The following is a 25,357-nucleotide window of genomic DNA, read 5'->3' on the forward strand; positions in this document are numbered from 1 at the left end:
TGTCACCATAATTGTGTGTAAAGTAACTAACTCAATACTTCCACAAATGTAACTGATTCTTGATCAGACACAATATTTTTTAATCTTATCTCCTACCTTTTTTGCTGAAATTAATAACCAGTTAGTAATTCATCTCAAAGGCTGTGCTACTATTTCTGGAAAGTTCATTACATTTATTTTTCATTGGATACAAATTTTCAATTCAAGAAGCTGGAAAAAGGCCAACTTTGTGAGGAATATCACCAGTTACAAAACAGTGAAGAAAATAAAAAGGCATTTAATGAAGATATCAGGCCTCAATCCTTTCCATTAATTTAATTAGTCTATAACTGATTATTTGTTTACTCTGTTACTTTTTGAAACACATACAATGAGATAACATTTGGTTAAGGTATGCAAACATGAATATTCGCCAATTGGTTAATTTTTTTTTCTGTTTGTAGAAGCACCTGAAATTGAACCAATAGCTGTGAAATCAGATTTACAACAGGGAATGAGAATGCATCTTACTTGTGTTGTGAGAAAGGGTGATCTTCCAATCAGCATTCATTGGATGAAAGATGGCAGTGCTATCGCTCAGGATCAGGACATGTCTGCAAAGCCATATGATGAGTACTCCAACATCCTCAGCTTCACCAGTCTTGCTGTCAGGCATACTGGGAACTATACCTGTCAGGCAGCTAACTCTGCTGCTATAACAAATTATACAGTAGAGATAATTGTGAATGGTAATTATTTTAAGTAAATAAGTCTTAGCATATATTTTATAAATTAATACACATGCCTCCTGGTACATAAATTAAAGAAAAAATTTATACTGTAACACTGGATCCTTGATTCAATTTCTAAGTAATGGTATTTGGTAAACTGAACATAAAAATATTGCATATTTGATATTCCACTGAATATATGTATGCTGTACTGTGAGAGAGTACAGAAGGACAAGGGATATCTGGAAAGTAAGGTTACAAGATTTTTTACGCAAACACAGATGTGTACATTTCAGTGAAACATACAGGACCAGTATCGTTAGTATTAGAGTACTGTGCTTCAGTCTGTAAAAATAAAACCCTCATAGGATCATCTGTCTGACTGACTGTTAAGAACTCACTTTCCCAGGAACAGGTAGATGTATCATGTCAAGTATGTGTCACATATTAAGGTCTATGGTCTCTTGGTAGTATAAAAATTTTAAGCTTCTAAGTAATTCAGTCAAAAGATATGGCCATTTATGTCAAATATTCCAGAAAAAAACTTGAAAACTCACTCATCAAAATGTGTTGCGTACTTCCCATTTTCCAAAAGCCATGAAATTTTGCAAGAAACAGGGTCTCATAGTATAGGTAACGGAAAAAATAAGAAAATTGTTAATTTATAATCACATGACATGAAAAAATATTTTTTTGTCATTTTTCATTGGTCTGTCTGTTAGTCGGTCCATCTGTTGAGACCTCTTTTTCTTTTGAAGAACATGGCATATAAAATTCAAATTTATGTTACATATTAAGGACTGTGGTCCATTGACCATGTAAAGTTTAGGCTCCGACGTCAATGCAGTGAATAGATACGGCCATTTATGTCACATATTTTGATAGTCAAAAACTGATTTACATTGAAATCTATAGGTCCTCGCTGTTGACTTAGAATTAATAAATTTGGTTTGAATCAATGTTTCACAGTACAAGTAAGATAAAAAATATCAGCAGATTGTTAAATTCTGATTATGTCATGGAAAAAATAACTTTTTGCCATTAGAACATACACTGCATTCATTGTCGGCTAAAAGCATAATACACAAATATTAGACTACTACATGCAAACATAAAATGTAAGCCGTAGTCATATTTCAGTAAGAAAATAAAAAACATTTTATTAAATTTTCTGTATCACATATATAATCTAAAGTTCCCTGTTAGCTTCTTTTTGTATGTCCACACTTGTGTGTCAAATTACTGTAGAGATTTTGAAGTGGTCTTGGAATTCCTGGCAGTGATATATTGCTAGTATTCACAACAAAAACAGGCAATCGTTGAGATTCTCGAGTCCCAGGATGGATGAACTAATGCACGCGCATGCACACGCACGCACGCGCACGCACGCACGCACGCGCGCGTGCGCGCAAACACACACACACACATACATACACACACACACACACACACACACACACACACACACACACACACACACACACACACTGATCAGCCAGAACATTATGATCATCATGCATCATATCATGGAAGCAATGAGGCCTTGAGATCACTTGATGGAGCTGGCACCACATCTGCACACCTAATTCTGGTAAATTTCAGGGAAGGGGCAATGAGCTCTGATGCTACATTACATGACATCCCAGATGTATTAGACTGATTTCAGATGTGGTGAGTTGGAGGAGCAATCACATCAATTGGAACTCATAACTGTGTTCCTTGAACCACTCTATCACACCCCGGGACTTGTGACATGGTGCATTATCTTGCTGAAAAATGCTACTGCCTTTGTGACACATGGTTGTCATGAAGGGGTGTATTAAGTTTGCCAGAACCCACAGTGCAAAAGCCCTGCTTTCACTTGGCCACATTTTCTACATCACTATGATTTATTGCACTGCATTTTATGAGTGAAAACACACGCAACACTCGTGTAATGAAGTAGAATATCACACCAATGTTGTGTTTGTTTTCATTGACAATGTATAAAATATTCTACCAAGAACCAATGGAACAGTCAGTCAATCAATCAATGCATTTTGTCAACCATGGGATGAGGTTTTCAATACCCACATCACAGTTGTCACCTGCCTACTTCTTAAACCACTTCTCCACTTTGATTTTCACCTTCTCAGCATCATAAAAGTTTTTTTACTCCCATATTTCTTCAATTTTGGAAAGTTGACAACTCTTGCATTTATCAGGTGGAGTGTGGCCTAGTATTGTCATGAATGATGCACTCTCTCTTTGTCAGTATTCCACCACATTTGTTCTGTATGGCTCTGCAGAGTTTCTTGAGGATTTTACAGTGTCATGAAGAGTTGACTATTTCACCTCTCAGCAAGAATTTGACCAGCAGAACCCCTTTCCTGTCCCAGAAAACAGCTGCCATGACTTTTCGAGCTGATGTCTAGCTCTTCAATTTTTTGTTGAAGAGGAATGTGTGTGGCACCTCTGCATTGATTGTCACTTGTTCTCTCAGGGATGATGGTAAACCCATTTTTCATCCCACCTTCACTATGAAGCTAGAAATGTTTTTCTGTCACTCACAAAACTACTAAGAAACTTTTACACAGCCTTGAAACTGTTGATTTTGTGTTCTGCAGTAAGCATGTGTGGAACACATCATGCACACAACTTGTGATACCCTAGTTGGTGACTCGTGATTTCATGAACAACAGTTCAAGAAACTTCAGGACACAGTCCATGCAGGTCATTAATGACCACATGGTGATCAAAACGAATATGCTCTTCAAGTTTTTGCACCAATTCATCAGTCTGCATAGACAGGTATCCATTTCACTCTTCACTGTGGATTTCCATTCTTCTAAAAGTGAAATTCTGTACCCATTTTTTCACATGTTGCTATAACATAACCTCCTCCCCAAAAACTGACATAATTTTGTGATGAAATGTGGTGACATTCATGCCCCTGGAATTAAGGGGCACTAGTCAGGAAACAGAATGGGAGTGTTCATCTTTGATGGTCACCACACTGGGATGTTACTGATGGCAGTTACCACTCATTTGTTTCTGTGTGCATTACCATACACAACAGTGGTACTAACTATGAAAATGTCAGTTCCTTGGTAGAGCTAAGGGTCTTATAAGCTTATGTTCTAGATATGCCTCATACTTATATTAAACAGAAACCATGAGAAATCTTGAAACCAGAAATCTATAGCAAACTTTTGAAAACTGATGTACATATAATTATGTAGTTGTAATACTTTTCACAAGCATTTGCTAGAGGTTGATCAGATGTGGTTAGTACATTTATGTACAAATATGGAAGTGGACCCTATCACCCTCCAAAATTATGAATTAGGAATCTTACAACTACTAAATGAGAAGAAGATTGCAATTACTTTGATGTATTCTGATAAAGGTTTGCGTAAACAATTGACAAACAATAAAAATACTAGTATAAACCACCTTGGTGTATCTGACAAATGGGGTGGTGGGAAGGTTCTAATAATCACTCAATTGAACTAACTGCAATTGAAAATTGCACAATGACTGCCAAGATTTTAATTCAAATGCAAATAGTACTACAGAAGGGAATATATCATACTTATGCTCAGAGTTGAGAGCAGACTGTTCATTAAAAGTCTTCAAAGTGCAATTTGAAGTGGATGAAATCTTATAAAGTGACTTTAATTTTGCTACACATTGTCTCAAAGTTGCAGCTCAATCTCACCATAGTGTTGTAGGTGGAGGCTGAAGTGGCTGCAGAATCATTCATTGCCAGCATCAATGACCATCACCAATGGCAAAGTGCAGATCAGCCAGAATTTTCCCCAAATCCCTACATCAGCTGTGATGGCAGTGTCTCTTGGAAGATGAAGTTGCCTATGATGTAGATGCAGATGGAGAAGATGAAATGATTTCTGATTGAATGTTTTCTATCAGGAAACCTCACATTGCTGTCTTTCGCTTGTCACACTGTATTCATACTGGCTGTGCTTTGGATCTTCCAAATGCTGACTGATCAAATTACTCCTTAGAACATGCTAGTTCCCTTCCCTGGACTATCCTCTCTTTGGTTAACCAGTAACATACATTCTAACATTTTACACATAAGAACTCATCTGACTCTCTCTCTCTCTCTCTCTCTCTCTCTCTCTCCAATGAGGTGATCCTCATTGTCACAGCCAAACTTCTCTGTCCAGCCTCTTGTTTATTTACATGAACCAACCCCTGTGATTCTCACATCAAGTGAACATTCAGTTTTTGCTATGTCAACATGTCCAGTAGTGTCTGTTTCAAAAGCTCAAAACTGCTGGTCTCATTCCATTTTTGAGACGTTAATCTGCAGCATCTGATACCTTGCAGAGAAAAATGTAGCTTTCTAGTTTTGTGTACAATAGTGCCTTCTGCTAAAATGTTTCTCCTCCTCCCACTCTCTGGGGTTGTAAACTCATTCGCAGCAGGAGGCTCCTGTACCACAGGAGATGCTATCTGTGTTCATATATGATGCTTGGATGTGCCGGTGCAACAAATACAAAGAGCTGTCCAACCCATGGGCTATTGACCTGCACCTCCCTCAGGTGTCCTTCCACAAAACTGCTTGGAGTTAGGTGGCCTACTTTTCCAGCCCTGGCAGCCTGTGAACTTCTGCATTGTTCGGAGTGCTTTCAATGTCCTGTCATTTATTTAAGGCATACAAATCTGAATCAAGAGTAACTGAAGAATGAGCTTACATTAATCAGTTGCCAACAATCACTAGTACTGTTGTTTATCATATTCTCTAATGTTGATTAAATCTTCTAATGAAATGTGTCTTTCATTGTGAATTTACAAACTTTACATGACTGTTTTCAAAAAACAGTCACATAACACAATGAGAATGCCTTTAATTTCTACATAAATGTGGGTGTGCAACTACTGACAACAAATGAAGGGATAGTCATATTAAACAATATCTTATATATAAAAACAAAGATGAGGTGACTTACCGAACAAAAGCGCTGGCAGGTCGATAGACACACAAACAAACACAAACATACACACAAAATTCAAGCTTTCGCAACAAACTGTTGCCTCATCAGGAAAGAGGGAAGGAGAGGGGAAGACGAAAGGAAGTGGGTTTTAAGGGAGAGGGTAAGGAGTCATTCCAATCCCGGGAGCGGAAAGACTTACCTTAGGGGGAAAAAAGGACAGGTATACACTCGCACACACGCACATATCCATCCACACATACAGACACAATATATTGCACCAGATCCAGTTCTGCATCATAGCTTCATACAATGATACTAAGTTGATGTGACTGGTGTTCATATAATTGATATTGTAGTATACTTAATTCAAAAATTTTTTATTATCCACAAATGTCAATTAATAGTAAATTTATTGCCACATAGGTGTTAAGACACAAAGGTGTTTGGTGGTCTTCAATGTAAAGCCAGACAATTACAGAAAGTTTGACCAAACACTTTAAAAAAATTTCATAGTTCACAACCAATAACTTCATTAATGCTTCATTATTACGACCAGTTTCAGTCTTCAGATTATCATTAGGTATCCTGTATGCCAAAGGAGAGAATACATGAAATGCATTTCGTATTTAACTCCCAATATAATATGACAGTATCTAGTGTAGGTGCACATGAAAACTTGCATAATAAAGTACCACATCCTCACATTAGACTTTTTAAACAGCTTGCATGGTGACATGAAACTTGTGACATCAAATAGCATAAAATCCATTATAAGTCACTGAAGATAAAAGTATGGCATATTAAGTAATGGGACTAACTGTGTTCATACATACAATGAAATACTGAAGTGTGATGCATTGATACAGTGATATCTGGTGTCATGATATGTATACATTGATATTTACACTACAATTCCAGTGACTAATGTCATTATGATTGCACATATTGTGTAAAATATGAACTAAGAGATTTTTTGACAGTCATATATAAAAATTCTACTATGTACACATTGTATGCAATAACTTATTATGCAAATTAGAATAATATTACCAGCGACAGTAATGAAGTTCAAATCAGTCACAACTTATATTTATGCATTTTTGTGTTTACAAAATAATCTACACCTAGCATTTTGTATGGATTCATTTTACAGCAACTTTTGAGGGATACAGAACAGTACAGTTCAGTTTTAATGCAAGTGGAGTACAAAAAGTGCAGTGTGTATGGGATGTTGCTGGCTTGATGTAATAATATGGAGCTACATTAACTGTTTGATTTGAATTCATTAAGGGATATATCCCCACCCATGAACCATGGACCTTACCGTTGGTGGGGAGGCTTGCGTGCCTCAGCGACACAGATGGCCGTACCATAGGTGCAATCACAATGGAGGGGTAACTGTTGAGGGGCCAGACAAATGTGTGGCTCCTTTTCAGTAGTTGCAGGGGCAACAGTCTGGATAATTGACTGACCTGGCCTTGAAACACTAACCATAACAGTCTTGCTGTGCTGGCATTGCGAACAGCTGAAGGCAAGGGGAAACTGCAGCCGTAATTTTTCCCGAGGGCATGCAGCTTTACTGTATGGTTAAATGATGATGGTGTCCTCTTGGGTAAAATATTCTGGAGGTAAAATAGTCCCCCATTCAGATCTCTGGGCGGGGACTACTCAAGAGGACATTGTTATCAGGAGAAAGAAAACTGGTGTTCTATGGATTGGAGCATTGAATGTCAGATCCCTTAATTGGGCAGGTAGGTTATGAAATTTAAAAAGGGAAATGGATAGGTTAAACTTAGATTTGGTGGGAATTAGTGAAGTTCCGTGGCAGGAGGAACAAGACTTTAGGTCAGGTGAATATAGGGTTATAAATACAAAATCAAGTAGGGGTAATGCAGGAGTAGGTTTAATAATGAATAAAAAAAATAGGAGTGCGGGTAAGCAACTACAAACAGCTTAGTGAATGCATTATTGTGGCCAAGATAAACACGAAGCCCATGCCTACTACAGTAGTACAAATTTATATGTCAACTAGCTCTGCAGATGATGAAGAAATTGATGAAATGTATGATGAGATAAAAGAAATTATTCAGGTAGTGAAGGGAGACAAAAATTTAATAGTCATGGGTGACTGGAATTCGAGAGTAGGAAAAGGGAGAGAAGGAAACATAGTAGGTGAGTATGGATTGAGGGTAAGAAATGAAAGAGGAAGCCGTCTGGTAGAATTTTGCACAGAGCATAACTTAATCATAGCTACCACTTGGTTCAAGAATCATAAAAGAAGGTTGTATACGCGGAAGAATCCTGGAGATACTAGAAGGTATCAGATAGATTAGACACTCCTGGAAATTGAAATAAGAACACCGTGAACTCATTGTCTCAGGAAGGGGAAACTTTATTCACACATTCCTGGGGTCAGATACATCACATGATCACACTGACAGAACCACGGGCACATAGACACAGGCAACAGAGCATGCACAATGTCGGCACTAGTACAGTGTATATCCACCTTTCGCAGCAATGCAGGCTGCTATTCTCCCATGGAGACGATCGTAGAGATGCTGGATGTAGTCCTGTGGAACGGCTTGCCATGCCATTTCCACCTGGCGCCGCAGTTGGACCAGCGTTCGTGCTGGACGTGCAGACCGCGTGAGACGACGCTTCATCCAGTCCCAAACATGCTCAATGGGGGACAGATCCGGAGATCTTGCTGGCCAGGGTAGTTGACTTACACCTTCTAGAGCACGTTGGGTGGTACGGGATACATGCAGACGTGCATTGTCCTGTTGGAACAGCAAGTTCCCTTGCCGGTCTAGGAATGGTAGAACGATGGGTTCGATTACGGTTTGGATGTACCGTGCACTATTCAGTGTCCCCTCGACGATCACCAGTGGTGTACGGCCAGTGTAGGAGATCGCTCCCCACACCATGATGCCGGGTGTTGGCCCTGTGTGCCTCGGTCGTATGCAGTCCTGATTGTGGCGCTCACCTGCACGGCGCCAAACACGCATACGACCATCATTGGCACCAAGGCAGAAGCGACTCTCATCGCTGAAGACGACACGTCTCCATTCGTCCCTCCATTCACGCCTGTCGCGACACCACTGGAGGTGGGCTGCACGATGTTGGGGCGTGAGCGGAAGACGGCCTAACGGTGTGCGGGACCGTAGCCCAGCTTCATGGAGACGGTTGCGAATGGTCCTCGCCGATACCCCAGGAGCAACAGTGTCCCTAATTTGCTGGGAAGTGGTGGTGCGGTCCCCTACGGCACTGCGTAGGATCCTACGGTCTTGGCGTGCATCCGTGCATCGCTGCGGTCCGGTCCCTGGTCGACGGGCACGTGCACCTTCCGCCGACCACTGGCGACAACATCGATGTACTGTGGAGACCTCACGCCCCACGTGTTGCGCAATTCGGCGGTACGTCCACCCGGCCTCCCGCATGCCCACTATACGCCCTCGCTCAAAGTCCGTCAACTGCACATACGGTTCACGTCCACGCTGTCGCGGCATGCTACCAGTGTTAAAGACTGCGATGGAGCTCCGTATGCCATGGCAAACTGGCTGACACTGACGGCGGCGGTGCATAAATGCTGCGCAGCTAGCGCCATTCGACGGCCAACACCGCGGTTCCTGGTGTGTCCGCTGTGCCGTGTGTGTGATCATTGCTTGTACATCCCTCTCGCAGTGTCCGGAGCAAGTATGGTGGGTCTGACACACCGGTGTCAATGTGTTCTTTTTTCCATTTCCAGGAGTGTATATTGGTGAGACAGAGATATAGGAACCAGGTTTTAAATTGTAAGACATTTCCAGGGGCAGATGTGGACTCTGACCACAATCTATTGGTTATGAACTATAGATTAAAACTGAAGAAACTGCAAAAGGTGGGAATTTAAGGAGATGGGACCTGGATAAATTGAAAGAACCAGATGTTGTACAGAGTTTCAGTGAGAGCATAAGGGAACAATTGACATGAGTGGGGGGAAAGGAATACAGTAGAAGAAGAATGGGTAGCTCTGAGGGATGAAATAGTGAAGGCAGCAGAGGATCAAGTAGGTAAAAAGACAAGGGCTAGTAGAAATCCTTGGGTAACAGAGGATATATTGAATTTAATTGAGGATAGGAGAAAATATAAAAATGCAGTAAATGAAGCAGGCAAAAAGGAATACAAATGTCTCAAAAATGAGATCAACAGGAAGTGCAAAATGGCTAAGCAGCGATGGCTAGAGGACAAATGTAAAGATGCAGAGGCGTATCTCAATAGGGGTAAGATTGATACTGCCTACAGGAAAATTAAAGAGACCTTTTGAGAAAAGAGAACCACTTGTATCAGTAACATGAGCAGAGAAGGGAAAGCAGAAAGGTGGAAGGAATATATAGAGGGTCTATACAAGGGTGATGTACTTGAGGACAGTATTATGGGAATGGACGAGGATGTAGATGAAGATGAAATGGGAGATAGGATACTGCGTGAAGAGTTTGACAGAGCACTGAAAGACCTGAGTCAAAACACAGCCCCGGGAGTAGACAACATTCGATTAGAACTACTGACGGCCTAGGGACAGCCAGTCCTGACAAAACTCTACCATCTGGTGAGCAAGATGTATGAGACAGGTGAAATACCCTCAGACTTCAAGAAGAATATAATAGTTCCAATCCCAAAGAAAGCAGGTGTTGACAGATGTGAAAATTACCGAACTATCAGTTTAATAAGTCACAGCTGCAAAATACTAATACAGATTCTTTACAGATGAATGGAAAAACTGGTAGAAGCCGACCTCGGGGAAGATCAGTTTGTATTCTGTAGAAATATCGGGACACGTGAGGCAATACCGACCTTACAACTTATCTTAGAAGAAAGATTAAGGAAAGGCAAACCTATGTTTCTAGCATTTTTAAACTTAGAGAAAGCTTTTGACAATGTTGACTGGAATACTCTCTTTCAGATTCTAAAGGTGGCAGGGGTAAAATATAGGGAGCAAAAGGCTATTTACAATTTGTACAGAAACCAGATGGCAGTTATAAGAGTAGAGGGCCATGAAAGGGAAGCAGTGGTTGGGAAGCGAGTGAGACAGGGTTGTAGCCTCTCCTGATGTTATCAATCTGTATATTGAGCAACCAGTAAAGGAACCAAAAGAAACATTCGGAGTAGGTATTGCGATCCAGGGAGAAGAAATAAAAACTTTAAGGTTCACTGATGACATTGTCATTCTGTCAGAGACCTGGAAGAGCAGTTGAACGGAATGGACAGTGTCTTGAATGGAGGATATAAGATGAATATCAACAAAAGCAAAACGGGGATAATGGAATGTAGTCGAATTAAATCGGGTGATGCTGAGGGAATTAGATTAGGAAATGAGACACTTAAAGTAGTAAGGGCGTTTTGCAATTTGGGGAGCAAGATAACTCATGATGGTCGAAGTAGAGAGGATATAAAATGTAGACTGGCAATGGCAAGGAAAGCATTTCTGAAGAAGAGAAATTTGTTAACATCGAGTATAGATTTAAGTGTCAGGAAGTTGTTTGTGAAAGTATTTGCATGGAGTGTAGCCATGTATGGAAGTGAAACGTGGACGATAAATAGTTTGGACAAGAAGAGTACAGAAGCTTTCGAAATGTGGTGCTACAGAAGAATGCTGAAGATTAGATGGGTAGATCACATAACTAATAAGGAGATATTGAATAGAATTGGCGAGAAGGGGATTTTGTGGCACAACTTGACAATAAGAAGGGACCGGTTGGTAGGACATGTTCTGAGGCATCAAGGGATCACAAATTTAGCATTGAAGGGCTGCGTGGAGGGTAAAAATCATAGAGGGAGACCAAGAGGTGAATACACTAAGCAGATTCAGAGGGATGTAGGTTGCAGTAAGAACTGGGAGATGAAGAAACTTGCACAGGATAGAGTAGCATGGAGAGCTGCATCAAACCAGTCTCAGGACTGAAGACCAAAACAACAAGAAGGGAAATATTAACCATTGTGAACCTGTAATATGTAAGCTAATGAAATGTAGGAATCTAGTTACATGCATAGTATGTTATTAATGACAATAGGCTGATAATAGACACAAACCTAGGAAATTACTGCAATAAGTGGGATCTCAAGAGATGGGTGACTTTGTGTGTGTGTGTTTGCGTCTGTGTGTGTGTGTGTGTGTGTGTGTGTGTGTGTGTGTGTGTGCATCCAGAAATACATACATTGGTTAAGTTTTACCATTTCATTATTGACAGATCCTCCTTCATGGAGAGTACAGCCTGATGATACAGAAACAGTAGCAGGCAAATCCGTTGTGTTACCATGTGCTGCTGAAGGATCCCCATCACCAAGGATAATGTGGAAGAAAAATACTGGTCCTGTGCCTCCTCTTTATAAAGAACTAAGTCATTTGATGGAGAACTACAAGTAAGTTACTCAAAGCACATAAAAACCATTTGAAAAGAATTGCAGCTTCAGTGTAATGTACACATCTATGATCAGGTATGTCTGTGATAACCTGCAAAGAATCCATTACTTGTTCTTAGATGGCACAAATGGAAAGGAGTTACAATGTGCTTTGTGCACAGTACAGCAATCCTCCCCTATCATCATCAGATGTAGCTTACAGGAACCTTGACAACAAGCATGCCTGTTCTCATGTATCCAGACACCCCAACATCAGGCCACTGTCACATCTGAAAACTTTGCAAATCTGAATAATGTACAGTTTGACCAACTGGCCAAATGGAGACCCACAACAAAGAGGCTCCTTCCAAATTCTGTCAGGTCCTGATAGTGCTGTCTCACACTTCACAGCCTGTGCCATCTGCATCCTTTCTAGCAACATCAGCTTTTCTGAACTGCACACTTTCTGGAATTTATCATATGTTTCTGTTATCCCACTGGCCTGAGCCTTCACTAGTCACTGTCCTTCACCTGGCTATCTCCTTCCCTGCCCCCACTCTGGCACTACACAGCCTTCTATGCCATCAACACACCCTCTTCTCTCCTTTTCCTCCTCCTCCCCCCCCCCCCCCCCCAAACCTCCCAACTGCACGCACACATCAGCCCTAGCCTATCCACACCACATCCACCCCAGCCTCCTGCTTATCCCCACCACCCACAGATTGCTTCTCCAATCAGACACAGTCACCGTTCACAGTCCAGTCTCAGTGGCCAGAGACAGTGATCATGTGGGTGTGAGTTGTGCTCGTGTGAATGTTGCATGTTATCTACGTCAGTAAAAGGCCTCTTGGCCAAAAGCTGAGATGTATAGCAGTCCTCTTGCTGTGCCTCTTTACAACTCAACATCTTCTCAATACGGTGATTAGCAATTGATCCTTTCAATAATATTGTTGATAAATGTGATACATTTTTCATCCAACCTTAGATTATAGTTTCAGTTCTAGAGCCAGTACTTATTTATAACATCTGTAAGGAAATTGGTTCATATTGACTGACTACATCTGTCAGTAGTCATAGTGGATAATATCAATGATTGGTGGTTCACTGTTTATTGTTGACCCTTCAATTCACAGTATGCTTAATTCTAACACCTCTGTTGATATACATGGTGGTCAGAACAGTCTGAAAAGGTTGCTATGGTCTTGGAGGGCAGGTTGTGCTGAGAAATAATTATTGAGAACTAAGTTCGACATGTTGTGCCATTACTGAGTTAAATAGCATTGAAGTTTGCCAATCAGGCAATTGTGCATGCAAATTAATGCTGGCTGCCAGAGATGGTGTTGCCACATGTGTTCTTCATTTCATTTTCTGAAACAGAACAAGAGAGCAGTACAAAAATTGGACATGCGTCAGTAGTATGGATGGAACCCAAGCCAAAGGCCGAGCAGTCTCAAGCACTGTCATCTACACTATGAAAACAACTGATGTTATTGTATCTAGAGGACCACTCAAATCTACGCATGCAATAGCCTGATGGCTAACTTCACTGCTAATTCATTCTGAAATGACACAAAGTATCATACTTCTTCTTAACAATTATTTAACAGCACAACCTTTGCTGCAACACCCTTATAAGCAATCCAGACTGTTTCTGACCATCCTGTATAACAGTAAACATAAGATAATGTATAAAGAATGTTTTTATCTGTCTAACTGAACCACTGACTAGATAACCACAAATTGTGTAGTTCAGTTAATATCACATCCACTAGTGGAGTACATTTTGCAATAGCATAACCTCAATTGAAAAAAAATTTGAAATTCAGATATAAAATGGATCCTTGAAAAGATCATTTTTCAGAGACATCAGCAGATGCACAATTGATGGTTACCAACTAAAAATATGATAAAAATAAAAACAAATCTCATTTATTCAATAATTATTAATAATGCAAAATATCTGTTTTAACTACCAAAACATTAACAGAGGAGATAGAGGGCTACAAATGTATCCAAACTGTATAATTACTAAAATTGCCATACTTTTTATTGTCCATATAATAATTCACTTAACCTGCACAGCTTCTTAACATCACCTTACTGTACTCAGTAAGTTTTTACTCAAAGTACAAGAAAAATTGATAGATGTACTCACTTGTTAAGTAGTTGACACTCTTGAATAAATTCCATAGCTAAATCTTTTTCAAAAAGCTGGTGGAAAAAAAGGAAAAAAGTCATAGCTACAGATGACGTTGTGTGAAGAAGGAATACTGTTCAATGTTTTCTACATGATGGAGCCAAGATACTCACATGATTTATTGGCAGGAAAGTGAATAACTGTGCTACATCAGATTTATTCATCAGTTGAGATACAGATGCCTTTGCAATGGAGCAGGCATTGTGGTGACTACAGCCCTTATGAAATCCATAAAATTTATTCGTAGTTACAAATAAGAACAACCATCAACTCTATGATAACCATGACAATTTGTGCCAGACTGGTAACCTGAATTTCCCATTTTATGTGTGCGACTGCCTTAACTGCTTTTGTTACCTGTGCATGTTTCATGGCCAAGTCCATATGTCTGTATACCATCATTCCTGGTCACAACATGTACTTATACACATTTTATGTAATTCTTGTACAGAGGAGGACATTTTAATTGAAAGTCACTGCCTGGTATCAACAGACATGAATGTACTTAAAGGCTCATATGAGGTAGTGAATTTCAATTAAAAAGTCTTCCCCTGTTTGGTGATTACATAATATGTGTATAAATACAGGCTGTGATGCAGGAATGATGACATATATGAGTTCAGGTTTCACAGTGAATTACACATGGATAGCCAAAGCAGTTAAGACAATTCCTTATGTAGAATGGGAAATACAGTTTTGAGTCCCAATTTGGCTCAAATCATTATCGTTCCCTTATACAGCTGGTGGTTGTTCATATTTGCAACTATGAATACATTTTATGTGTTTTATAAAGGCTGTAGTTACTGCAGTGCCTGTTCCTCTGCAGATGCATATGTATCACACCTATGGAAACCTTTGATGTAGCACAGTTATTCATTTTTCTGCCAATAAATCATGTGAGTGTATTGGCTCCAGTGTGTAGAAAGCATTGAACAGTATTCCTTCTTCACACTACACCATTTTTCATACACCACACACTAATGTCTCCCTGTAGTCCACATTTTAGGTCCATTCACGTTGTCCTACTGTTTACCAATGAATAGATTCCACCTTTGAAATGTGATTACCAAAAGTCGATGCATTACCCATCTATAGTCCCAGTATACTTTGGCATCAAAACATTTCCCAGCCATAATTATTTCAATAAGTGAGAACAAGTAAAAAGCAGTGAGCAGCAGGTAAGGTGAATAAATTAGATGCTGAAGTTCCTTTGTACTTATTATTTTTTTTTTAAATCTACACACGCCAGAAGTCTTCTATGGTATAACACCTTTTACCAGGTAATCAGTCAGAGAAATCCTTTTCATATCCCAACTGTAAGCCCCAATAGCTGTGAATGGAGCTATTCAGTTGGAAAAGATTTAAAAACAGATGTTTATATTTTCCTAGGAGTGGTGAACATATTTTGTGCCAAGCATCTGTTTTCCTGCAACTGATACAACAATGGCGAATGTTCTCACAACTTGTCTGCAGATGCATCTACATACTTATCATCAGATGTAGATGCCTATTTAGTTTTGTAGTCCTGTAGGTGTTGTAATAAATTGGAGGTATCCACTTCAGTACAGAATTGAAGCCTTGTTTCTTCATTGGAAGTGACCCAGAAAACTTCTTTCAAAGACCTTGTAAGGTTTAAGCATGGCCTTGTTTGTAAATTGACTTTCTGCCAACCTTCCCCATGAAAAGTATTTGATACTAACATGATCTCTGGCTCACCTGCAGTGAAGATGTGCCATACAGCATCTTGCAGTAATACCTTGAGCCTTTCTTCTAAAATATTCTTCTGAATAAATGCAGATCTCTTGTCACTGCTGCATACAAAATGTTATCACGACATAACATGGAAAAAATTGTCTCATTTGGCCACACTTCTTCAAGATGTCCATCCACTCATTAGAGGCATATACAAACCGCACATGTTGGCAAACATACTGCTCCACAACACTGAAGTCTTTATCACTTGGCAACATGGAATGTCCAGGAAGTGGGGAGTGGCACTCAACAGTGAAAAATCCTTTTGCCATAAGCAGCATCCAAACACACACTAAGTGCCAGCTCCTGTTTTGCTCAGAGCAGTTGCCTGAAATTGCAATCAACTAATTTCCCTGTACACTGAAGTGATGAAAGTCATGGGATAGCAATTTACAGATTTACAGATGGTGGTAATATAGAATACACGTGGTATAAAAGAGCAGTGCATTAACAGATCTGTCATTTGTATTCAGGTGATTCATGAAAGGGTTTCCAATGCGACTGTGGCTGCACAACAGGAATTAACACACTTTGAATGTGTTGTGACTCGCCAATTATTCAAAGCGCCACCGTGCAATTACGCGCGTCCTCTACATGCGGCGCTGTCGGCCAGCCATGCAGCAGCTGCGCCACCTAAGCGGCCAGCCGAGCAGTGGCCGCTAGACTGGGACTTAGTGCTCATTCGAATGCTAATGTGTACACATGTGTTGCTTGTCAACTTACTATGTGGCTTATATGTGTTGTGTCGTTCTGAAATATATTTGTTAAACTTGATGTTAAAACAATTGGCGACGAGGTAGTGGATATTTTGTTTTCACCATTGACCCACAGGGCTCCATCGAGCAACTATTGCAAAATCTCCTTGAACAGCAAACGCTTCAAACAGCGGCGATTCGCGGTTTAGTCGCGGCGTCAAATGCGGGGTGTTTCTTGTCGTTGGCTGTACCTCCTTTTCCTCCTTACGACGAGACGGCGGAAGACTGGTCTGATTATGAAAAACATCTTCGACAGCACTTCTTGGCATTTCATGTCATGGACGAACAACCACGTAAGTCTCTGTTCCTTTCCTGGATTTCACCTCAAATGTATCGGTTGTTGTCGCAATTGGCTCCTTTGAAGGATCCTGCATCATTGTCCTTTGCTGAAATGTGCTCACTTCTGTCTGTCTATTTTCAAAAGCAAACACCTGTGGTAGCCTCTCGTGTTGCCTTTTATCATTGCCAAAAACAGCCACATCAATCCTATCACGCTTGGGCTGCTGAACTTCACGGCCTCAGTCGAAAGTGTCAATTTGTTATTGACGTTCACAAAGAATCCTATGCTGATTCCATGGTACGGGATGCTATTATCCGGTCGGCGCCCAACAAAGAAGTTCGGCAATGTGCCCTTCAGTTGGCGAATCCGACTCTAGATGAAGTTCTCTCCATTGCGCAGTCTTTTGAAATTTCTCGCGCCGCTGGGGCGCAAATAGAGGTGTGGGGTGATTTCGGGGAAATACAACCTCTGTGCGCTGTTGACGACGTGTGCGGCGAGTCCCCGCCGGCCGACGTGGCCGCAGTGCGCTCCCACGCGCAGCCTCGGCCTAGCCATAAACAACCCGCTAAGAAACTGCAGCAAAACCCCCGGCAAATTCCTTCATGTCCGCGGTGTTTTACGAAACATTCACTTGAGGATTGTCCCCAATGTTGGGCTGTGTGTCACAATTGCAAAAAGAAAGGTCATGTGTCTTCCGTTTGCAAATCCGACCGCATACATGATGTTCATGAACATGACGCTGATTCTGATTCTGTGTTGTCTGTCAATTGCACTTCTTCCCTTTCAGGGAAGTTATTCCTCACTGTCCAAATCCTTGGTCGAGATGTTCACATGCAAGTGGATACCTGTTCTGCTGCCACTATAATTAATTCTCAGACGTATCTTCAGTTGGGTTCTCCACTCCTGTCACCTGTCACTCGGCAATTATGGACGTACAATAAACGAAAGATTTCTCTCTTGGGACAGTTTAATGCTGAGGTACCTTACAAATCCGTCATTCACACTGTTCCCATATTTGTTGTCGACCAGAGCAACACAGACAATCTCTTTGGTTTCGATGCCTTCAGCGTTTTTGGGTTCTCCATAGATGACTCTGTCAATATTGTCTCTGATGCTATTCCTTATGCTCAACTGGATTCCTTGTCGACGACATTTTCGTCCCTTTTTTCTCCTGGGTTAGGCCGTGCAAACGACTTTGAAGCTCATATCACGCTCAAACCCACTGCTCGGCCTAAGTTTTTTCGGGCTCGGCCCACTCCTGTGGCCCTTCATGATTGGGTAAAATGGGAGTTGGATCATCTCACTACTTCAGGGGTCTTGCTTCCTGTCACTTCCAGTGAGTGGTCCTCTCCTGTCGTTGTCATGGCTAAGCCAAATGGTGATATTCGTCTCTGTGGCGATTTCAAAGCCGCTGCAAATGCTCAATGCCTCATCGACACTTACCCTATGCCCCGTCCTGAAGAACTGTTCACTAAGCTTGCTGGAGGCTAGTACTTTTCTAAACTTCACCTGTCAGAAGCTTATCATCAACTTCCTCTCGACGCTGCTTCCCGGCAGTTTCTGGTCCTTAACATGCCTTTCGGCCTCTATCAATACCAACGCTTGCCATTCGGGGTTGCTAGCGCCCCTGCTCTCTTTCAGCGTTTCTTGGAACAATTATTGCTCCCTGTCCCTGGGTGTATCAATTACATGGACGACATTGTTGTCACTTGCTCCACCACTGAAGAACATCTTCAAAATCTCGGCACACTTTTTCATGTCTTACAGACTGCCGGTCTTAAGTGTAATCTTCAGAAATCACAATTTTTTCAGGCATCTATCACGTACTTGGGGTGTCAACTCACTCGGGAGGCTATTTGTCCACTTCAGCAAACTGTCGCTGCAATCGATGCCCTTCCTTGCCCTACATCTGTTAAGGAACTGCAGGCCTTCTTGGGGAAAATAGCATACTATCACAAGTTTTTACCGTCTGCGGCTTCGTTGGCTCAGCCGTTGCATCGCCTGTTGCATAAAAACGTGCCTTTTCACTGGTCTGTGTCATGCGATACGGCTTTCCAGAAATGGAAGACTATGCTGAAACAGGCCCCGTGCCTGGCTACTTATCGACCTGGCCAACAACTTGTTCTTGTCACAGACGCCTCTCAATACGGGGTCGGTGCAGTCCTTGAGCACCGTTTTTCTGACGGTTCGGAACAACCCATTGCTTATGCCTCCAAAACGCTCACAGATGCCCAACAATAGTATTCTCAAATTGAAAAAGAAGCTTTGGCCATTATTTATGCTCTTCATAAGTTTGGTGTTTTTCTCTAAGGCTCAAAATTTCATCTTGTTATGGATCACAAACCACTTGTTTCCTTGTTTCATCCATCAACGTCACTTCCCGACAAGGCTGCACACCACCTCCAGTGTTGGGCTCTTTACTTGTCTCTTTTCATTATGAGATTCATTTCCGGCCAACGGCTCAACATGCAAATGCTGATGCTCTGTCTCGCCTTCCCATGGGTCCTGATCAGGCATTCAATAGGGACAAACTTTTGTGTTTCCACGTGGATGTTGCCGAGCAGCGGGATGTGGAAGGGTTCCCCATCACTGGGGACAGGCTGGCGGCTGCTACAAGTTCTGACCCTACCATCTCCCGGGTTTTATGCTGTATTCAGAAGGGTTGGCCACACTGCCCATCTGCTAAGACTTCTGATCCGTTGCGGAACTACTACGTTTTGGGCTACCGCCTCACAGCTAGGGATGGTGTTATCCTCCTCTCCACTGACAATGCTTCGCCGCGTGTCGTGGTACCTGCATCTTTGTGTGCTTAGGTCTTGCGCCTCCTCCACCAAGGGCACTGGGGTGTGTCTCGCACAAAATCTCTGGCGCGCCGTCATGTGTACTGGCCTGGCATTGACTCTGAAATAGCACACATGGTCGCTGCCGGCGGCCTTTGTGCGTCACAGGCTGCTGCCCCGAAGTCATCTTTGTCACCGTGGCCTTCGCCTGAGAAGCCCTGGGAGTGCATTCATGCTGACTTTGCGGGACCCTTTTTAGGTACTTATTGGTTCCTCGTAATTGACGCCTACTCTAACTTTCCTTTCATTGTCCGTTGCACGTCGCCTACCACCGCAGCAACCACCAGTGCTCTCGCCCGCATTTTTTTTGGAAGTCCTCCCCTCTACTCTTGTTACTGATAATGGTCCGCAATTTGCCTCTTCCGAATTTGCAGATTTTTGTGCTCGTTATGGCATTATGCATGTCACGGCCCTGCCATCCCATCCACAATCCAACGGTGAGGCTGAACGACTGGTCCACACGTTTAAGGCTCAGATGCGGAAATTTCTGACTTCTTCTGCTGCTGATGATGCGCTTGTCCACTTTCGGGCGTCTTACCATTTCACCCCCATGGGCGACCACAGCCTGGCTGAGCTCTTACATGGCCGAGAGCCCCGCACGCTACTTCATCTTCTGCGGCCTCCCACCTCATGGCCGCTGGTGCCTTCCCTTGGCGGGTTCACTGCTGACGACCTCATCTGGGTATGGGGATATGGCAGGCGGCCAAAATGGAGCCCGGGCCGCATCTTAAGACATCGTGGCAGACGCATGTATGAAATCCAGACGGACACAGGTGTTGCAGTGCATCATTTGGACCAGCTTCGGCCTCGTGTGCCAGCAATGCCTGTTCCGAATGCTGCTACACCACTTTTGGCCCTACCTGACGCTCGGGATCTTGGCATCTCTCAATACTCACAATGCAGCCCTCTCACCATCATCGCGATGCCAGCACAAGAACAGACGCCACCAGGAGATGTGCCCATGCAGGAACCGGATGACCATCCTCTGTCAGAGCAAATCTACTCGCCTCCTCCTCCAACGGACGCCGACACATCGCCCATGTTTCCTGTCATATCAACTGGACTTGCCGCAAGGGGCTGATTGGTGCAGGGGCCCCAGCAGATTCGACCCCTACGTCTCCTGTCGTCTCGACCTGTTATCATCGGGGACACTTCCGTCCGTATGGGAAGCCTCCTCCTCGAGACTTTACGGCGAGTCAAACAACGCCTATGGACGTTAGCCATCTCCAGGACACCTCCATCAAGACCAGTGCAACAATTTCAATGGGGGGAAAAGTGTTGTGACTCGCCGATCATTGAAAGCACCACCGCGCAATTACGCGCGTCCTCTATGTGTGGTGCTGTCAGCCAGCCATGCAGCAGCTGCGCCACCTAAGAGGCCAGCTGAGCAACAGCCACTAGATTGGGACTCAGTGCTGATTCGAATGCTAACATGTACACATGTCTTGCTTGTCAACTTACTCTGTGACTTATATGTGTTGTGTCGTTCTGAAATATATTTGTGAAACTTGATGTTATAACAGAATTCAAGATGGTAGTTGGGGCTGGATGCATGGGACATTCCATTTCATAAATTATTGGGGAATTCAGTATTGTGAGATCCACAGTGTCAAGAGTGTGCTGAGAACACCAGATTTCTGGCATTACCTCTCACCATGGAAAAGGCAGTGGCTGATGATCTTCACTTAATGACTGAGAGCAGTAGTATTTGTTTAGAGTTGTCTGTGCTAACAAACAAGCAACACTCTGTGAAATAATAACTGAAATCAATGTGGGATGTACAAGGAATGTATCAGTTAGGACAGTGTAGCAAAATTTGGCATTAATGGACTACGACAGCAGACATCTGACACAAGTGCCTTTGCTAGCTGCACAACATTGTCTGCAGTTCCTCTCCTGGGCTTGTGACCATAACGGTAGGACCCCAGACAACTGGATAACCATGGCCTTGTCAGATGAGTCCTCATTTCAGTTGGTAAGAGCTGATGGTATAGTTCAAGTATGGTGCAGCTCCCATGAAGCCATGGACTCAAGTTGTCAAGGCACTATACATGCTGTCTTTGGCACCATAATCACATGGATTGTGTTTACATGGAATGGACTGGGTCCTCTGGCTCAATTGAACCAATCATTATTGACTGGAAATGATGGTGTTTGACTATTCTGAGACCACTTGCTGCCATTCATGGACTTTGTTCCCAAACAACAACACACCATGTCACCAGGCCACAGTTATTTCTGATTGTTTGAAGAACATTCTCGACAATTTGAGCAAATGATATGTCCACCCAGATCACCTGACATGAATCCCAGTGAACATTTGTGGGATTGAATCTAAAGATCATTTCATCCATAAAATTCTACACCAACAACACTTTCACAATTATGGATGGCTATAAAGGCAGCATGGCTCAATATTTCTATAGGGGACTTCCAGTGATCTGTTGAGTCCATGTCACATTGAGTTGCTGTGCTATGCTGCTCAAAAGGAAGTCCGACACGATATTGTGAGGTACCCACGTGTTGTGTCAACTCAGTGTATATTGTGATCTTCAAAACACTTAAGTGGCAGTGGCAGTGTCCTGAAAACATTTAGAAAATATTTCCTTTAATGTTTTCAGTCCTACAATGAATTCTTCAAAATGCATATTTTCTTTAACACCAGTGAGCTTAGGGAAATTGTTGGTGTTCTTTGACATGAGTTCTCCATTCTATATTGGGATTTTATAATCAAATACATCCTAGTTTCCTCATCAAATCAAAACGAAGATGCTTCTCACCTTGAGAAGTCTTACTGAGGGCAGTCAAGTCCATTGGCAATGCGAGATCTGCATTCCATTCTCGATTTTGGTTCCTACTTTTCTTTGCCTCCCAGAAATTTTGTTTCAAGCTTGCCCTTTGACTTTCCTGCACTCTGGAGTAATATTTAATATCTCCATACTATCTGTTGAAACAGATGGTGCAATAATGTGTACAACTTCAAGAAATTTACATCAAACCACCAATTTCATAACATGTTCCATGCCTTTAAATTTAGTGCAGAGTACTTCTTGATGTACAGAACAAAAAAAAAAAAAAAAAAAAAAAAAAAAAAAAAAAAAAAAAAAAAAAAAATCATCTGTTGATAGTTGTAATTTTTTGCTCTTTCATCAACAACTAAAACTTTGAATTCTTTGTGTATGGACATGTAATGCAGGGGCAGGGGCAGGGGCAGATGTGGACTCTGACCACAATCTATTGGTTATGAACTGTAGATTACAACTAAAGAAACTGCAAAAAGTTGGGAATTTAAGGAGATGGGAAATGGAAAAAATGACAGAACCAGAGGTGGTAGAGAGTTTCAGGGAGAGCATTAGGGAATGATTGACAGGAATGGGGGAAAGAAATACAGTAGAGGACGAATGGGTAGCTCTGAGGGATGAAGTAGTGAAGGCAGCAGAGGATCAAGTAGGTAAAAAGACGAGGGCTAGTAGAAATCCTTTGGTAACAGAAGAAATATTGAATTTAATTGATGAAAGGAAAAAATATAAAAATGCAGTAAATGAAGCAGGCAAAAAGGAATACGCATGTCTCAAAAATGAGATCGACAGGAAGTGCAAAATCGCTAAGCAGGCATGGCTAGAGGACAAATGTAAGGATGTAGAGGCTTATCTCACTAGGGGTAAGATAGATACTGCCTACAGGAAAATTAAAGAGACCTTTGCAGAAAAGAGAGCCACTTGTATGAATATCAAGAGCTCAGATGGAAACCCAGTTCTAAGCAAAGAGGGGAAAGAAGAAAGGTGGAAGGAGTATATAGAGGGTCTATACAAGGGCGATGTACTTGAGACCAATATTGTGGAAATGGAAGAGGATTTAGATGAAGATGAAATGGGAGATAGGATACTGCGTGAAGAGTTTGACAGAGCACTGAAAGACCCGAGTCGAAACAAGGCCCCGGGAGTAGACAACATTCCATTAGAACTACTGACGGCCTAGGGACAGCCATTCCTGACAAAACTCTACCATCTGGTGAGCAAGATGTATGAGACAGGTGAAATACCCTCAGACTTCAAGAAGAATATAATAATTCCAATCCCAAAGAAAGCAGGTGTTGACAGATGTGAAAATTACGGAACTATCAGTTTAATAAGCCACAGCTGCAAAATACTAACACAAATTCCTTACAGACGAATGGAAAAACTGGTAGAAGCCTACCTCGGAGAAGATCAGTTTGTATTCCGTAGAAATATCGGAACACGTGAGGCAATACCGACCTTACAACTTATCTTAGAAGAAAGATTAAGGAAAGGCAAACCTATGTTTCTAGCATTTGTAGACTTAGAGAAAGCTTTTGACAATGTTGCCTGGAATACTCTCTTTCAAATTCTAAAGGTGGCAGGGCTATAATACAGGGACCGAAAGGCTATTTACAATTTGTACAGAAACCAGATGGCAGTTATAAGAGTTGAGGGTCATGAAAAGGAAGCAGTGGTTGGGAAGGGAGTAAGACAGGGTTGCAGCTTCTCCCCGATGTTATTGAATCTGTGTATTGAGCAAGCAGTAAAGGAAACAAAAGAAAAATATGGAATAGGTATTAAAATCCAGGGAGAAGAAATAAAAACTTTGAGGTTCGCCAATGACATTGTAATTCTGTCAGAGACAGCAAAGGACTTGGAAGAGCAGTTGAACGGAATGGACAGTGTCTTGAAAGGAGGATATAAGATGAACATCAACAAAAGCAAATCAGGGATAAAGGAATGTAGTCGAATTAAATCGGGTGATGCTGAGGGAATTAGATTAGGAAATGAGACACTTAAAGTAGTAAAGGAGTTTTGCTATTTGGGGAGCAAAATAACTGATGATGGTCGAAGTAGAGAGTATATAAAATGTAGACTGGCAATGGCAAGGAAAGCGTTTCTGAAGAAGAGAAATTTGTTAACATCAAGTATAAATTTAAGTATCAGGAAGTTGTTTCTGAAAGTATTTGCATGGAGTGTAGCCATGTATGGAAGTGAAACATGGATGATAAGCAGTTTGGACAAGAAGAGAATAGAAGTTTTCGAAATGTGGTGCTACAGAAGAATGCTGAAGATTAGATGGGTAGATCACATAATTAATGAGGAGGTATTAAATAGAATTGGGGAGAAGAGGAGTTTGTGGCACACTTTGACAAGGAGAAGGGATCGGTTAGTAGGACATGTCCTGAGGCATCAAGGGATCACAAATTTATCATTGGAGGCAGTGTGGATGGTAAAAGTCGTAGAGGAAGATCAAGAGATGAATACACTAAGCAGATTCAGAAGGATGTAGGTTGCAGTAGGTACTGGGAGATGAAGGAGCTTGCACAGGATAGAGTAGCATGGAGAGCTGCATCAAACCAGTCTCAGGACTGAAGACCACAACAACAACATCAACAATGTAATGCCGTGCTATAGCAAATTTGTGGTAACTTATCAATTATGCAGTTGTGTAATAGATGTTGAGAATTTTCATCCTCCTCTTGCAAAATGAACTGTG

At 41.8% G+C, this 25,357-nt stretch overlaps 1 protein-coding gene across 1 annotated transcript in view; it reads left to right on the forward strand.

Annotated features, from left to right (window-relative positions):
- The window catches only part of LOC124594704 (Down syndrome cell adhesion molecule-like protein Dscam2), a 160,156-nt gene that overhangs the window by 125,657 nt on the left and 9,142 nt on the right, over nucleotides 1-25,357 (forward strand). Inside the window, exons 7-8 of the mRNA XM_047133072.1 lie at nucleotides 444-728; nucleotides 11,884-12,055. Of these exons, the coding sequence (XP_046989028.1) occupies nucleotides 444-728; nucleotides 11,884-12,055 (457 nt within the window). The remainder of the gene's footprint in view (nucleotides 1-443; nucleotides 729-11,883; nucleotides 12,056-25,357) is intronic.

The sequence above is a fragment of the Schistocerca americana genome, chromosome 2, assembly GCF_021461395.2.
Source record: "Schistocerca americana isolate TAMUIC-IGC-003095 chromosome 2, iqSchAmer2.1, whole genome shotgun sequence".
Taxonomy (NCBI): Eukaryota; Metazoa; Arthropoda; class Insecta; order Orthoptera; family Acrididae; genus Schistocerca; species Schistocerca americana.